At 42.7% G+C, this 15788-nt stretch overlaps 1 protein-coding gene across 3 annotated transcripts; it reads right to left on the bottom strand.

The window, feature by feature from the left end:
* Positions 1-730: 730 nt before the first annotated feature.
* On the bottom strand, positions 731-15197 carry cdk12 (cyclin dependent kinase 12). Of its 3 annotated transcripts, XM_058653848.1 has the most exons (15): positions 13231-15197; positions 11617-12300; positions 10949-11134; positions 10717-10856; positions 10446-10616; positions 9494-9683; positions 8296-8352; positions 7954-8055; positions 7010-7087; positions 6799-6915; positions 6569-6700; positions 5929-6152; positions 4544-4966; positions 2558-3017; positions 731-1098 (listed from the first exon to the last, which is right to left on the bottom strand). In XM_058653848.1, exons 1-14 carry the CDS (start codon positions 14400-14402, stop codon positions 2587-2589), a joined length of 4107 nt encoding a protein of 1368 aa, XP_058509831.1. In that variant the 5' UTR covers positions 14403-15197; the 3' UTR covers positions 731-1098; positions 2558-2586. The 3 variants fall into 3 exon arrangements, with proteins under 3 accessions (XP_058509831.1, XP_058509830.1, XP_058509832.1); XM_058653847.1 differs by lacking the exon at positions 731-1098 and having other exon boundaries at positions 1808-3017; XM_058653849.1 differs by lacking the exon at positions 731-1098 and having other exon boundaries at positions 1808-3017; positions 5941-6152; positions 13231-15196.
* Between the last annotated feature and the right edge of the window lie 591 nt (positions 15198-15788).

Below are 15788 nucleotides of genomic sequence, written 5' to 3'. Positions count from 1 at the left end.
TCCAGTCTTTTGCCAATCTGAGGTTTATGGTCCTTGTCTGCCTGTCAGGATCTTCATAAAGAGATCAAACCGACTGGGTGAAGGAATCGAGACATAAAATTAGATTAATGCAGAGGGAGCACTTTGTCATACTGTCTGACTGGGTTCACTCTACAGCAGGGGATGTACTTTAAATGTGTAACAGTGTACAGGAAACAATTCATTATAAAAAGGTATTTCACAATGAAATAGAGCGGGCTTTAATTCTGCCACACGTGTGTGCGTGTGTAGTGTTTTAAATGAGATTCCAAACATGTGTTCTTCTAGTTATAATTTGACCACATTCAAGTTTTGTTTGAAACAACGGTTTACCTTAAATAAATATATATAACATATAATCATATTAAAGGGGTACTTTTTTACTCATTTCCAGAGATAAATGTTATTTGACAGTGGGTCTATTGTGTGAATGAGACATTTATCTCACAGTAAGTTAGGATTGAAAAAAATAAATAAAACGGTCAAAAGGTGGACGTCAAAGTGACTGCCTTCAAAGAAAACAAAAGCCCTACACCGCTCTTCACTGTGTTTCTGTCAAGTATAACAAGTTTTATGAGTAAAAGTAAATAAATAAATAAATGTATTATATAAAATGGGTCAAATTGAATCCATCTCTGCAATAGAATGTGAATTAAACAAACACAGGAGCATTGTAATTGTTTGATTTACTCTTCAGTTGACCACAAATGGGTGAAACACTGTTCAATACATATATACTTTGACACAACATGATTTGAAGATGTCTGCGTTTTTGCTGTTTTCTGTCCATAGACCACAATTATCTGATCTCTTCAACTTTCACTCAGGAGCTGGACTTTAAATCTTTGATATTTTATCATGATAATTACCGAAAATTGACAGTTCTGAAATGTTTTCATATCATATTGCGGCCTGATCACACAGCCCTACCTCCAATTATAAAAGCAGACAAAAAAAACGTTTGTAGCTTCATTTGTTTTTACTCCTACAGTAAGAATTTATGTTGTGTGCTTGCTGTTCAGTCTCATTTTACCTGGGCCTGTTGCATGTTCAATGATTTTCCTTGCTGTCCCAATTTACCTGTGAAATGAAAATGAGCAAACACGAATTACCAGATGTTCAGAGTGAGGAAAAACTAGAAACCTGATGTGCAACTTGGCTTGTGCTGCCAATTCTCAACTTCACTGAGGCCTTTTTCCCTAAGACCTGAGCTTCAGCCCGAGTGAATGCCTGTACCATCTAGTGGCCACTTCAGAGAAACATCCAGAAAACGCCAGAGGAGATGATACAACTGGTCGCACAGCTTCCTTTAATTAAACTGAACCAAGAATACACATATTACAAAATATTTTTTTCTTTTTACAGATACCAGTTTCCCCCTAACTTTCCTTTTCCAAAGCAAAATATGGAAACAGAACTGTGGACCGTTGTCATTTTTTTTTTTTTCAGCGAGTATCATTCTTTTATGTAGAAAATAATCGCACCAAGAAAAAGGAAAAAAAAAAAAGCTTCTGATGCACAACTTGGCAGGGAGGGCGACGGGCAGACGCTTTACAAGAGGCTTTGAGTCAAGTTTCTGAGTGTATGTTTCCTTCTAGTTTTACACTTCACCTTGCAGAATAGCATTTGTGTTACGGAGCAGCACGTCCAAATGTAGTAGTGTCATTTATATTTCAGACATTAACATGGATCACTACAGGCTCAGGTTTTGTTACGACAGAGAGGTTTCCTATATGTATGCGTGTTGTAGTTCAGCCGGACTGATAGCGGATGGAATATACAGTACATCATCATCATTTTACTTTGGGTAAAAAATAATAAATGTGCAGTCCCTGCAGATGTACACTGTTGTAGGTGCCATCAAAAGCAGAAATTTTAACCCAAAACACCCCCACTACGCCAAGATCATTCAGGGGTTGCTGGGGTCACAGGAGGAGGCACAAGCTGAAAGCAGGGGAGCTCACCAGCACATAAGGTGCACCTGCATCTTCCACTGCCTTATATCTAACAACTCATTTCATTTTAGCTTCAGCTTGCGCTCAACAACACCGTCATAGTCACCACTCCATCACAGAGGGGAAGACAATGACTATATTCCCCCCCCAAAAACACTAATAACCTTGTTAACAGTGGGTACTGCAGTGGACACAACAATCATTTGTTTAAAGCAGAGAAATCAGAGATCACAGTTGCTTTCAAAGCGGGGTGCCGGCGGCTGAATGGCACTCAGTTTGGAGGATAAACTTCATTCAAGTCAAAACCTTCAGTGGGGAGGAAAGAGAAAAGGGATTCGCAGGTGGTGACTGTCCTTAACTGGGCCGTTTAAGGTCAGACCAACCCCAGGCCCCAACACTCCCAGCAAAACACCACAACAGCTTGTTCAAAGGGCAGTGGTGTTCACGGCCATACCTGAAAAAGCCCTTCATCTCTTTCCTTCAGACATTCAGAATCTTCAAATTGACTTCTACTACCTGCACACTCCCCCCCCCCCCGTCTTTCACTTTAGTCTTCAACAGTTGCTGGACTCATCCTGTGTTACCTGGGTCTATCTCAGCAGCGATGTGAGCGTCAGCGAGCAGCTCCATGGGAAAAACGGAGGTCCTGGTCCTTGGGGAACTGTGCAGTGGTGGTGGTGGTGGTGGGAGCAGCAGCAGTCACCAGTTCTGCTGGGGCCTCAGCTGCAGCAGACGTTTTAGGTGGAGAGTCTGTTGCCCAAGGTGGCGGGGACCTTCCCCGGGCCAGAGTGTCCACAGCCGGAGAGGGGATTTTGCTGTGCTGTGAGCCCCCGGCTTCTGAGTCCTGCTGAGAGATGAGCTGGAGCAAGGCGGCTGCAACCGCAGGACTGATGTCCTGGCTAGGCTGGGTATCCGGACGGTCCTGCTGAGCGTTTCCAAGGAGAAGGGTGGATGGAGGTGGCCCAGGTGGAGAGGGTGGACGCTGCCCACTGGATGGAGGCACCTTTTTGGCAGCAAGCTGTTTCCTTTTTGGCAAGGCTCCATCTGAAGAGGCCAAACAGGACAGAGGAAGCGTTAGGTATCAAAGCATGTACTGATGAAGTACTTTAACAGAACCCCTTAATCCAAGTGGTTTCCTGTTCAGTTAAGGAACATGCATATGTAGTTCTGTCTTGCATGGAGTTACATTGATGTTATTGCCTTGACCACAAGGGGGAGGTCAAACCTCTCTAGTGCCTCCTTACATGAAGCACATTTTAGAACTGTGAGGACTTTTAAGAGGTCTGTCATGATTATTGCAATCAGTTCACCTTTTTTAAACCCAAACTTTGTGTGCAGACACCGCATGTCACATACAAAATGTATTCAGATTATCTGAACAAAATATGCAACATTACGGGTCAAATGAATCAGTGTTGATAGTTTTAAGTGATTGATCAGCACTGATTGAGGGTTTATTAAAGAGTAAAAGTAAATTCTCTGAAGTAAAATTGTGGGAATGAAGGGAGAGAAACTTAAGAGGGGCATGAACAGCTGGATAAACAGAAAGACTGACATAGGAGGATCTTGAGTACTACAAAAGAGGAGGAAAAGAAACTAACAGGTTAGTGGTTTTGTTTACTCCATCAGTGCAAGTCAAGACCAAGGCTAAGATGGTTTCAGAGACAGTGAGAGGATAAATAACCAGAAAAAAACAGGACCGTTACCATCCCAGCGTCAGCAGCAGAGTCAACCGTTTTATTCAACTTGCTAATCACATTTTTTAACTAATATCAGAGTTAAAGTGACGAGTTGAAGACAAAAAAAAAAAAGAATGTGTGACAAACCAAACCAAAAAAGGTAAAAGAAACACATGCAGGTGACATCTAAAGATTCAAAACATTTATTTCCACTTGATAATTTATTAGACTTTCTTCATAAAAAGGCTGACATTACAGACCGTTTAAAGCAACATCTTTTGACTGAAGAATCCATGACACCTGCTTCATAATGAAAATGAAGTGAGGAAGAAAAAACATGTGGAAATGGGACAGATACAGAAACAAAGACTGTGAGGAAGAAATGAGGAAGAGAGACAGACGTGGCAGGTGAGGGGGGGGGATACAGTGTGAACCTTTTCTTGTCTCTCACATGAAATAAACTACACTTTCTCCTGGTTTATTGAGTACACCAGTAAGAGAGCCTATGTGAACCAAACTGTTGACTGGTTACCAGGGTCACATGAAGACAAACACTAGACAAAGATGTTCTCTCCAGATTTTTCGTTTGTGTGTTGTTTGTGTCAGTAAAAACAATGGTGTGTGTTTTATTAGGAATGTCAGGGATAAATACAGGAAAGACGAAAGGTATAAGTCTAATAGCCAAATCAATGTGGTTATTTTTCTCATTTTGCTGATCTCATTACATAAACTATAATTAATTTGTATGTAGGAATCTTGAATTTCACAACTAAGGCAGTTTTCTCTCGGTTCTCTGCCCCGTACTCCTCATTCTTGCAGTCCCCAGTGATTTTCATCTGACCCTGGTCTCCCCTTTTTCTCCCATCCTCTAAAGACTAAACCCAGACTTGCCCTTGCGATCAGTAGTAGAGGCGGATGAACCGCGCGTTAGTGCCTCCTCTGATTGGACGCCATTGCTCTCATCAGCTTCCTCCTCGGTTTGAGGCTTAATGATCTGACTCAAAATGAGAGCCAGCAGGTTTGCTTGGTCTTCCTGGCTGAGTGGCGGGTCTCCAGATGTCGGCGAAGGCTCCTGGGGTTCAGGAGGCGGCTCTGGGGGCTGGGGCCTTGCAGCAGCCGGGGCCTGGTCCTCTTGAGCCCCCTGGTGGTCGGATGCTTCACTGAGGGCAGACAGCGTCTGGCTGAGAGTCTCTGGATTGGAGAGGTTGAGGAGCTGGGCTACCTGGGGCAGGCTGAGGTCCGTCTGTCCCTGGAGGAGGTTCAGCAGCACTGCCATCTCTGTCTGGTTCAACTGCTCAGCAACAGCTCCTAGGCCTGAACACATTCATTCACACAGCCAAGAGTTCAATCTGTGAAAATGCAGTACTAAGTAAAAACAAACTAACAAACAAACCTTTCAAAAGTGGTATTCACTTCCAAGCAGTGCAACGGTTTATTTAGGTAGAGCAAGGTGAGCCCAAGACGTGAGGACACCAACAATGAAGAGCAGCATCCCCAGATCAAATCTAGTCAGAGAACTTAATTGGGCCGCCCTGTCCTCCCTTCATCTTCCATCTACAGTTGTAATTTACAGGTCCAGAGTATAATAATTGACATCTCATGGACTGTAACAAATTGAGGACTCCTTCACACACTCCTGCCTTTCTGATGATCCGAGAACTACTGAGGTATAATGCTGGTTCTTCTTTGTTTGCATTGTACTTTTCCAATTCAAAAAGCAAGATGCACACCCTGTCAAAAACACAGATGCTGCGTTTCTTTTTGTAAATGAAACCTTCACTTTCTGTTTCCTGTTCCATGGCCATTATAGGCTGTGGTCATTGACGAGAGGGGGGCTGGACCTGCTTTGATTGTTACGTTGAATAATTAAATGATCCAGATTGATTGTGATTGGTTTGGTCGTCGTGCATGCAGATCACAGTCAATGATCATGCAATTACAAACTCTATGCGTACAAGAACCCTTAAATCAAGAGTAAATTGTTAAACCTTGTTAATTAGTCATGGAAAAACAAAAACCTTGTGAGTTTTCCCTGTTTTATCAAGCTTCAAAATTATGTAGCATGACATGTTTGAGTTCATTTGCCTTACTTGACATCACAGGGTTTGGTGTGTGACTATTGTTGAGGCTGGCATCATGATGACAGTGCTGTAATGATATGTTAAGCAGCCCTAATATGAATGCAATTCCCTATTTTTCTCAGATTTTCCTTACATTAATCTGCTCAATTTTCATACATTAACACTGTGTGCGGTGCTGTTATTTTTATCTGTTACCTGACAACTCACTCTCTAAGTTTGCTGTGGAGGGTGGTTTTCCTGGTGGAGGGGGAGGGGCTGCAGCTGGGCTCGATTGGGGCCGACTGTTCTCTCCACTAGAGGTCCCTGTCGCATCTTTACGGGGCACTTTGGGCACAGGCACATCTTCGGGCAGCCCACTCTGACGTGCGCGCCGCCTCTTCTTACTCCACAGTTCATGACAATCCTGATGGTGAGGAAGGCTGGGACAGAAGAAATAAATATGAGAACTTACTCAGTAACAGCAGAAATGACATGAGCAACAAAAACTACCCAGTGTTATTATTTTTACAACCTTGATATTTTCCTAAAACACAGATTCATCTGAATTTGACAGTATTGTTTTATAAACTATTTAGTCGTTTTAATTCACGTGAACCGTTCAGTACATGACAGTGAATTCATATATTATTTCTTGTCCTGTTTTTATTTCATGATCAATTTCATATATAAACACCTGTTGCTAATGTGTTATATATACATATTCTTATACCTTATTATACCATTATTGACTCTTATTTCAAGTGTTCCTCATGGATTGATAAAGAACTTTAATTCTTAGGTGCTCTAGTGGAAAGCACTAATATTCTGATAGTAACGCGGGTCATTAGTGACTTACTCTGGTGGTGGCATCTTGTCAGGCTCCACTTCACTCAGGAAGTCAGAGTGGAGAGCCTGCTCTGATGTGCAGCGCCGTGCAGGGTCAAGAGTCAGCATTCGGTCCAGCAGGTCAAGTGCAGGAGTAGGTAAACTGTACAGTAAAGGGAGCGGGGGTAGATTTTTAAAAATGCAGAAAAAGAAATAGAGTTGATCACAGCAGCCTTGGTGAAGCACCGCATGGCAACATACAAGGCAAATTCCTCCCGTAGTCTCCGTCTGTACTGCTTCTTGGGTTTCATGGTGTTGAAGAGGGGAAGTTTAATGACGTCGGGCCAGGCTGCAGGACAGGGACTGCCACACAGACGGCTGGAGGAAAAAGCACAGATGAGGGTCAGTGGTCAGGAAATCGAGGTGTGATGGTTGCCACAGAAAAGTATTACTTCTTGTTGTGTCAGTGTACCTGATGAGCTCCAGTTGTAGAAGTTCTTGGTTAGCCTGGAAAATTGGCTTTTTTGTAAAGAGTTCTCCCAGAATACACCTGAGGAATGAGAGAATATGAGGAGATGCATTCAGAAAAGTTACAAATTTTCTTGTGCTCTGCAAACAAGCTCAAGCATATGGTATACCCATAACAACTCATAGACTCCACTTTCGCTCTCTCAATCTTAATCTTCCAAAAAAAATTTAAATTGCATCAGCCACACTGTGTGTTCGCTGCTGCAGCAATGCCACCAAGCTCTGTTTAACAGGTCATCAGTGCCTTTATCTTTACAACCACAACACGTCTTGTCCCTGTTTTAAAGTAAAAACACCAACAGCTTTTCTGTTGCTTGTTTCCATTCATTATTTTCAGCACATTTTTGTAGTATTTGCAGGAACAGCAGATCCATGGCTTTACACTAAATAGTCCTGGCATTTTATTGAGTACAGAGGAACATGTAGAGCTTTAACAAGTTTATGTTTATGCTGACTTTCAAAGGTAAACCCTACATAAAACGGCAGCAGCGCTGCAAAGCGAATGACTTCATTAACAGGTGACGGATGAAACGGCACGTTACCTTCAATAGAAATTCAGATTTCAATGGATTTAAAAAAGTGCTGAGAATATTTTGGCTAACATGTATATGGATATATATATATATATATATATATATATATATATATATATATATATATATATATATATATATATATATATATATATATAAAATAAGTAATTTTAACAATTGTTTTGCAGAAATGTATTAAGTATAAAGCAACTACTTATTCATACATGGAATCTGTTTATATTTGAGTGCATGAAGCCTACACTACATGAGAAAATGTATAGAATGAAGTGCATGTGTAAAATAAGACCGTATAACTGTAAATGAATATACATATGTGCCACAGTGCCATACTCACCCACAGCTCCAAACATCAATGGCTGGAGAGTACCTCTCTTCTCCCAACAGCAGTTCAGGGGGGCGATACCATAGTGTGATTACTTTATTAGTGTATGGTCGACTGAGGGCAAGGAAAGAGGGACAGCAGAGAGACATTCAGAGACTCATATCGTCTGAGCTTTAACTCACAAGGGCCTCTATGATGGAGAGACAGCACCATCTAGTGGACAATGATTGTATTAGGCCCAATCATTAATCAGATCTTGTATTGACGATACACTCAAGTAAACAAGTCCTCGAGATATTGCAAACATTCACAAATACATGTAGACAAACAGGAAATGATAAAACTCTCTCTTACCTTTCCTCTGAATTGTAAAACCGGGCCAAACCAAAGTCAGCCAGTTTGATCTGACCTCTGTACAGAGAAATACATAATAAAAGTCAGAGTTGAATCAACACATAAGTGTGAGAAAACATGCTCTGTTCTCAAATACAAAACTATGAAAAAAATATACAGTCTAATCCAAATGTAACATTTTATCCCAATTAGTTCACTAATATTGTATCTTGTACATGGCACCTTGTGAAGGTAAACGCCATAACAGTGGACAAACTTATTTTTGCAAATGGTGCAGCTGTACAATAGGGAAGTAATGTGAGCAAACTACAATGTGGCTCTAAAGGCTTCATTAAATTCTGGGATCCACATTTTCTTTTCTTTTCATTATTAACATTTTAGCTTCTGCAGCTCATTTAGCTAGGTTTACTCATGCATTCCTGTAATGGTTGCAGTTTGGATGCAGGATTGTACAGAACAACCATCTGTGAAACAAAGTTGCTGTACTCCTCCGTTGCGGTTATTTGACGCACTCGATTAAATAAGAAGCACTGTAATTGACTTTGCTGCTGATGCAGCGCAACACAATTGCGGGCTTATCATCACATTCGCCTACTTTTAAGTCTCCGGTTTACCATATTTACAGACTGCAGCTGCACTGAAACTGCAGAAATCTAAGAAATTCTAAGTTGTTGTGGTGGTAATTATCCTTCAAAGCTGATACTCTAATATTAACTTCCACAAGTTGATAACTAGGGCTACATCCAACAACATGTTTGTTTTTTTTTTTTTTTTTAAACAGTCCACTTCAGATATGCATGTTGTCTACACAACTCCAGTCTTATCAAGCCCCAACTACAGGGATGTTATTTGTAATCAGCTGTGAACAAAAAAACTTCAGTTTAAGATCATCATTTTAAGTATGTTTTATTTTAAGTTTCAGTTTGTCCCCAGTCTAAAAAAGGAAATCCTTCTCATCAGTAACCATCAACTGAATCAACCAATACAAATGATTGCAGAAGAGAAGTCAGGTCTGTTGTTTACACCAGCACAGTGTACCTGACTGGTTAGTGTAGCTGCAGATCTTTGTTTGAAAAACTTAATATTATAGATGTAGCCTGCAGTGAAAGCAGATCAAACAATCTGTGGTCAAAAATGCAACATCAAGCATACCATAACACATTCTCCTCATGGACTGTGTTCATGTTTTTTATTTTACCTGTTGTTGAGCAGAATGTTAGAGCATTTGATGTCTCTGTGCAGGAAGTTGTTCTTATGGCAGTAATCAAGGCCCTCCATCAGCTGTCGCATGAAGCTGCGGACGTGCTCGTGGGAGAACTGGACCAGGCCTGACTCCAGCAGGCCCATCAGGTCGTGATCCATGTACTCAAACACCAGGTAGAAAGCGCCTAAAAATTAAATGGATAGTGTGTCCACAAATCAGAAACTGTGCACACACTTAAAACTTTTCATGCTTCAAATCTGGGAAACATGAAAAGTGGAAATGTGACAAAAAGACTGCAGTATAACCTTGCTACACAGAACTCTGAAGCCATTAACCTTTAATTCAAATAGCCAGCTACAGTATTAATGCTATGTAAACTTAAAGATGGTAAATAAATCATCAAATCACATGAAGCAGAAAACATACTGTGACCACCACAGCAGTTTCATCTAATGCCAAACTCTACTGCAATAATTAGTCCTGGTTTTAGTGAATGAAAAAAAGACTATGCTGAAAACATCTTAAAATCATCTTAAATTAAAAAGTTAATAATTGTATAGTATGTTTTTTAACACCACATGTTTACACAAGCAGAGTTTATTGGGGGAGAAACGGGTGAAACAGACCTGATTTTAAATGTTGCAAATTAACCCCCAAAGTGTCAAACCTCTAAGAATAAATAACATTTATAAGTAGACAAGTCTGCAACTGAATACACACTGCAATTTACACAGTGCAACATTAACAAATTCAATTAAGCTCCGGGTATTTCAGTGCCCATGATTTAATGGATTTTGTTGTGAATTCTGTTCAATCTAAAAGCTAAATGAAACCCATCCAAAATTTCTGCAACCCCATCATGACACATAACAATGCACAGTATCATCTTTGAGCACAAAGTGATGTCATCAGCAGTAACAACCCCACACGTTTTTGTTTTTCTCACCTTTGTCCTTTTTGAAGTCAAGTGCATCCTGCTTGTCGGTGACAATCTCCTTCATGTTGACAACACTGCGGTGTTTGAGCTGCCGCAAGATCTTGATCTCTCTGATGGCTGTGATTGGGAATCCCTCTTTTTCATTGTCTAAACGCACTTTCTTCAGAGCTACCAGCTCACCTGGGAATTTTGAGAGACAATTACATGAATAACCTTTTCTCTAAGCCTTGTGTTATAACATGTTAATTTAGTGACTGCTTTCAAGCCAGTATTCCCTTACCAGTGTCTTTGTCCTTTGCTTTGTACACTTGACCATAGGTGCCTTCCCCTATGATGCCAATTATATCGAATTTATCCACACAGCGCTTCCCCCAGTCACTCTGGTTGTGTTTGCGTTCACCATACCGTGGGCAGCAAATCCTTGGAACCATTAAAAAAAGAAAAAGATTAGATTCAATGTCAGAGAAACAAAGGGAAGAGTGAAGTGGGTAAGTGATAAAAAAGATACTGACTTTGGTCTCTTCTTAAGGGCTGACTGGGGCAGTGGAGGAGGTGGACATATGGGGGACTGTGGGGGTGAAGCGTCACTCCCAGTTAGGGTGGGTGGCAAAGGTAGGTCGATGAGTGATGGCCGGCTGCGGACTTCCTTCTCCCTGTCCTTCCTGGATTGCCTTTGAGGAGGAGTGGACTTCTTTGGACTGAGAGAGGAAAAAATACAGAAAGGTTTTAGACAAAAGCATAAAATATTGAAGAGAAGCAGTAATCATATAGATATATATATATATATATATATATATAAAAACATATAGTAATCAGTAGGTGCACCACTTGAAAATATCCTCCAAATCACCCATCCAGGGGGAAACCAAGCAAATCAACTGAGTAGATAAGAGTGTAAACTTTGAACATGAATTCACGGGAGCATTGTGCATGTCATGACTATAACTGTATGAGTCAGGGGACAAGTGGAGTGCCCACAAATACCAAATTATCACTCTGATCCAGGTATGTGCTGTTAACTATTTTGTAAGTTGAAAATGAACACAAATCCCTTACTTTAAAAAAATATGTTATTTTAGATTAAAGTAATATTTGTGGGTGATTTAAATAAGTATTTAAAAACACATGATGTTCACACATGTGGCCCTACTGTGTAACCTGTACACTAAAATATGCTTACCTGTCCTGAGTGTTTCCCAGCAGTGCAGGTGGTAAAGGCAGCAGGGGCAGAGTTGATGTTTTGTGGAGAGGAGTCGGTCTAGCAGGGCTGCGTGAGGGAACTGGAGCTGGCGATTTGGCCTTAGATGTGGTGGAGGGCGGAGGTGGCTGGGTAGTTGTTTCTGTCTGAGGTGGTGGTGGTGGTGGTGGTGGGACCTGCGTAGTAGAACCAGGCGGCACAGGAGGAGAGGGCTGCGGAGGAGGTGGTGGAAGAGAGGAGGAAGATGAAGTGGGCACAGGCGGAGTAACCTGATCTTCGGCATTAGGAACATCCTGGGGTAATTGCACAGGTGGTGGAGGCTGAGGTTCTGTCACTGCCACAGACTCTTTTTCTGGCTGTGGAGTTTCGATTTTAGCAGGCCGTGAGGAGGATGGGACAGTAGATTTGCGTGCTGATGGAAGGGGTGATGCACCACCACTGGCGCGAGCAGCCGCCTCTGCAGCCTGGCGCTCCTTCTTCCTGCGGCTCAGCTCTGCCCCCAGGCTCGAGTTAAGTGGCAGGCGAGAGGAGTTAGGGGAGCGGCTAGCTGGCCGGCTGCTGTGGGAACTGGCCCCTGCTCCAGAAGACATATGCCTCTTAGTGCGGGAACGAGAGGAGGAACGGCGAGAGGAAGAGTATTGCAGAGGGGAGCGACTCCTGGAGCGTCTAAAGAAAACAAACACTTATTTACACTTCATGTACAAGTCCATATACATTTGAGAATCTAAGTCAGATAACAGGTTACAGAGGGGGGGGGGTCAGCTGAAAAGCCCTCTTCAGCACACGATTAAAAGGCCCTCGACTTGACTAATGAAAACCAAGCAAAGACAGAAACAGCTGTTGCTTGCAGAGCCAAGTAACGGATTCGATTTTAAAATATTTACAGTGACCTAAACGGTGAACCTGTCTGCTATCAAAACAATACAGAGAATACAGAAACTCAATAAGCAGACAACTTTAGAAAATCTTTAATAGTCAATTTCAGACTTCCTCTATTATTCTGTGGGTGTCAGTCTACAATAAAGAAAAACTAAGGTCTATTCTTAAATCAAAAATATCAAGTGGGAATCTTGGGGACAATACAAACCTAGTACAATACACAAACCCATCTTATTTACTATAAAATGCATGGTTAAAGGTTCTCACCTCGTCAGGTGCTGAGGGTTTTTTATAATAATTAAAAGGTGTACACTATGACTGGTTTCATGACATTTCAAAGAAATTAGACTGTTTCATTATCTCCTCCACCATTTGTTTCTCGCCCTCTGGCTTTTTGACTTGTCAGCTAATACATGCAACTCCTGCAGCCATTTTCTTTTTCAGTTGACAGTTTGCTGAAGAGAGCAGGGCTCTGCAATATCAACAGGTCTTGTGACTTTAACCTCACCATGCAATGCGCATTAAACCCAAAACACTGAGATGCATTGCATTGCAGGCTAATGCAAAATGTTAACTAGATAGGGCTTGCAAGTTAACTTGGTCTTCTGTTCAAAGTAATACTCAACATGGCCTCTGACATTCTTCACTTCCCCCATGTGAGTGTGTATGTCTGAGTGTGGGTGCCAGCTTACTTCAGGGTTTTCAATGTGTACTCACCGAGACACGGGGCTGGTGCTGGAGGACCTGCGGGTACCATAAGGGCTAATGGATCGTCTCCTTGAGTATGGACTGCTATCCCTCTCATAGCTGGAAGACCGGTGTCTGCTGCCATAGGGGCTGTCTGATCTCTGTCGGCTGCGGCGAGACATGTCCCCATAGGGACTGGGGCTGTGCTGGGCTATCCTCCGCCTGGAGTAACCGTCATCTCCCTGTTGAACATATCCACTGCCCAGTGGACTTTCACTGCCAGCTGTTCTTCTGGGGCTGGGAGACAAAGCAGAGCCGGTGGTCTTCCTGCGAGGGCTGCCCCTGCCTGTAGACTTGCCCTTAGGGCTCGACTTGTGGCCCTTAGTGGACTTCCGGTGGCCTCTGTCGGCCCGGCTCCTCTGGGAGGAGGTTTGACTGCCCTCCCCTCGATCTTCTCTGCGCTGCTGCTTGTCTTTGCGCGTCTTCACTGAGCGGCTGCTCTCCTTGCTGCGAGACGAGGACGTGGATGAGGTGGTACTACCTACACTTGCTGCAGGCTGCACCTGAGAGATGATCAACTCCCCACGTTTTGACTCAACTTCTTGTTGCACCTGGCGTTTAGATGATGAGCCTGATGGAGCAGCCTTGTCTCTGCTCTTACCAGAACCCCCCTTCTCGCGGTCTTTGCTACTCTTTTTCTTGTACCCACGTTCCCCGTTTCCGGATTCTGTAATCTTATTAGGGTCCTTGGGTTTTTTCCGGGGATGTCTGTGCCCCCTGTTCCCTTTATCGCCCCCCTCTCTTGAGATTTCGTCCTCAGCATAGTCTGCCGACGGCTCCAAACGGTCCAAGCCCCCTCTCTCAGCAGACCTGGTAGGCAGTGGGTCCGAGAAAGTGTCCGAGTCGGAGCTGATATCGTCGTACTCGACCAAAGGCTTCAACGTATTGACACCAGGAGGCGCAGTATCACAGAGGGTGTAATCTTCAGGTCCCGGTGCCGCCAAGGATAACCGGTTATGTTTAGATGTTTTATGCCTTTTACGTTTTGAAGAGGACATTGGAGATTTTAACAGCACCTTGCCACCTTTGCTCGTCATGTCTCCCGCAGAGGTATGGGTATGGGCCTGGGTCTGGTGCGACACACCGCCGATGCTAGATTCCGACTTCCTCTTGGTCCCATGGTGTCGGTCCGACCCAGGCATACCTCACACCGGCTTCGGTACTTCTCCTGCGTCTGGGGCCTCGGTGGTCCCGGCAGTTCATTCACAGGAGGTCAGCGACTACCTCCAAATGCCCAAAACTGAAGTGTTACTAAGCAAAAGCAGCAAAAGAAAACACACGAAACATACACACCAGGCCGCTCACGTCCAGTCCCCCTCAACGGCTCTTCATTCCGTCGAGGTCGCCTCCATAGTTCCTCAAAGCAGACAAATTCCCCCTGTGATTTTCCACTGCTGTAACCTTTGTACTTGCAGTTAGTCAGTGAATGAAAAAGATCCCAGGCAAACATTGGAGCATTGTGGTGTCGTTTCCATATCTATTTAGCTAGCACGGCTAGCTAAAGCTCGCCAGCTAGCGAGCTGGCTCGTGAAAAGGAAAAGAAAAAAATCAAGTCCCTTAGTGAAAGCTGTCCTTGTCCGGTGCCAAGTTAAGTAAAGGAGGCTTTTTATTCCACAGAACTACGGTTTTGGTATCAGAAACAAGCAAGTGCCTTCATTAAAAGACGCTCGAACAAAATGAAAACTTGACCCGGTTGTTACTGTTTACATGTTCCTTTTTTAATGTAACTTTTGTCCCCTATAAATTCAATGTTGATAAGAAATCATCATATTTTCGTGTGCAGTAGATGTTCCAGTTTATTATCAATGGCTCTGGGAGTCAACCAGGCCTATATTTAGGGCGATGATGGTGGATTTAATATGATCCACAGCCCTATCTGAAGGAGACTACAAACGCCATTGTGGCTCCTTGGACTAGCAACTTCTGCGCACGGCGAGATGAACCGGAAGCCGGGGTGCTGTCAATCTCGGGCGTGTCATAGCAACGACCTATAGCGTCAAAGAGCCCGCCCACCGTGCTCGTGGTGGCACGACACGACGCAAAACAGTATTGGACATTTACAGATATATTTATTTGAAAAAGTAAAACATTTGACTGAGTTACACATTTACGTTAAACTACTTTTAAGTTATCTAGCAAACCACCTTCTAAAACTATAGCAAGGATATTTGTAAATCGTTTATATTATTATAGGATTATAGGATTTAATCCTTGTCAAAAAATATGGCAATAAGAATATGAATAAAAAATACTCTCTAGAATTAGACCCTGTGTGACAAAAATAGGTGTTGATTATTTTAAACTCAAATCCTCACTTCAACATGGCTGGGTGGCACTAATACGCCTCAAGTAGGTTGCCATCGGCCACAAAGTCTGAAAACCCAACATCCACTGGTTTAATAATGAGATCACACCATTTGAAAACAATGAAAGGACTGACCCATATAAAAATGGCCATTTAAAGACTATTTAAAGCCCTAAATTTCTCTTTTTTATATATTTGTGCTATTAAAAATTGCACTGTTCAC

This window comes from Solea solea, chromosome 16 (assembly GCF_958295425.1).
Source record: "Solea solea chromosome 16, fSolSol10.1, whole genome shotgun sequence".
In the NCBI taxonomy this organism is placed as follows: Eukaryota; Metazoa; Chordata; class Actinopteri; order Pleuronectiformes; family Soleidae; genus Solea; species Solea solea.
This window is presented reverse-complemented; position numbering and strand designations above follow the sequence as displayed.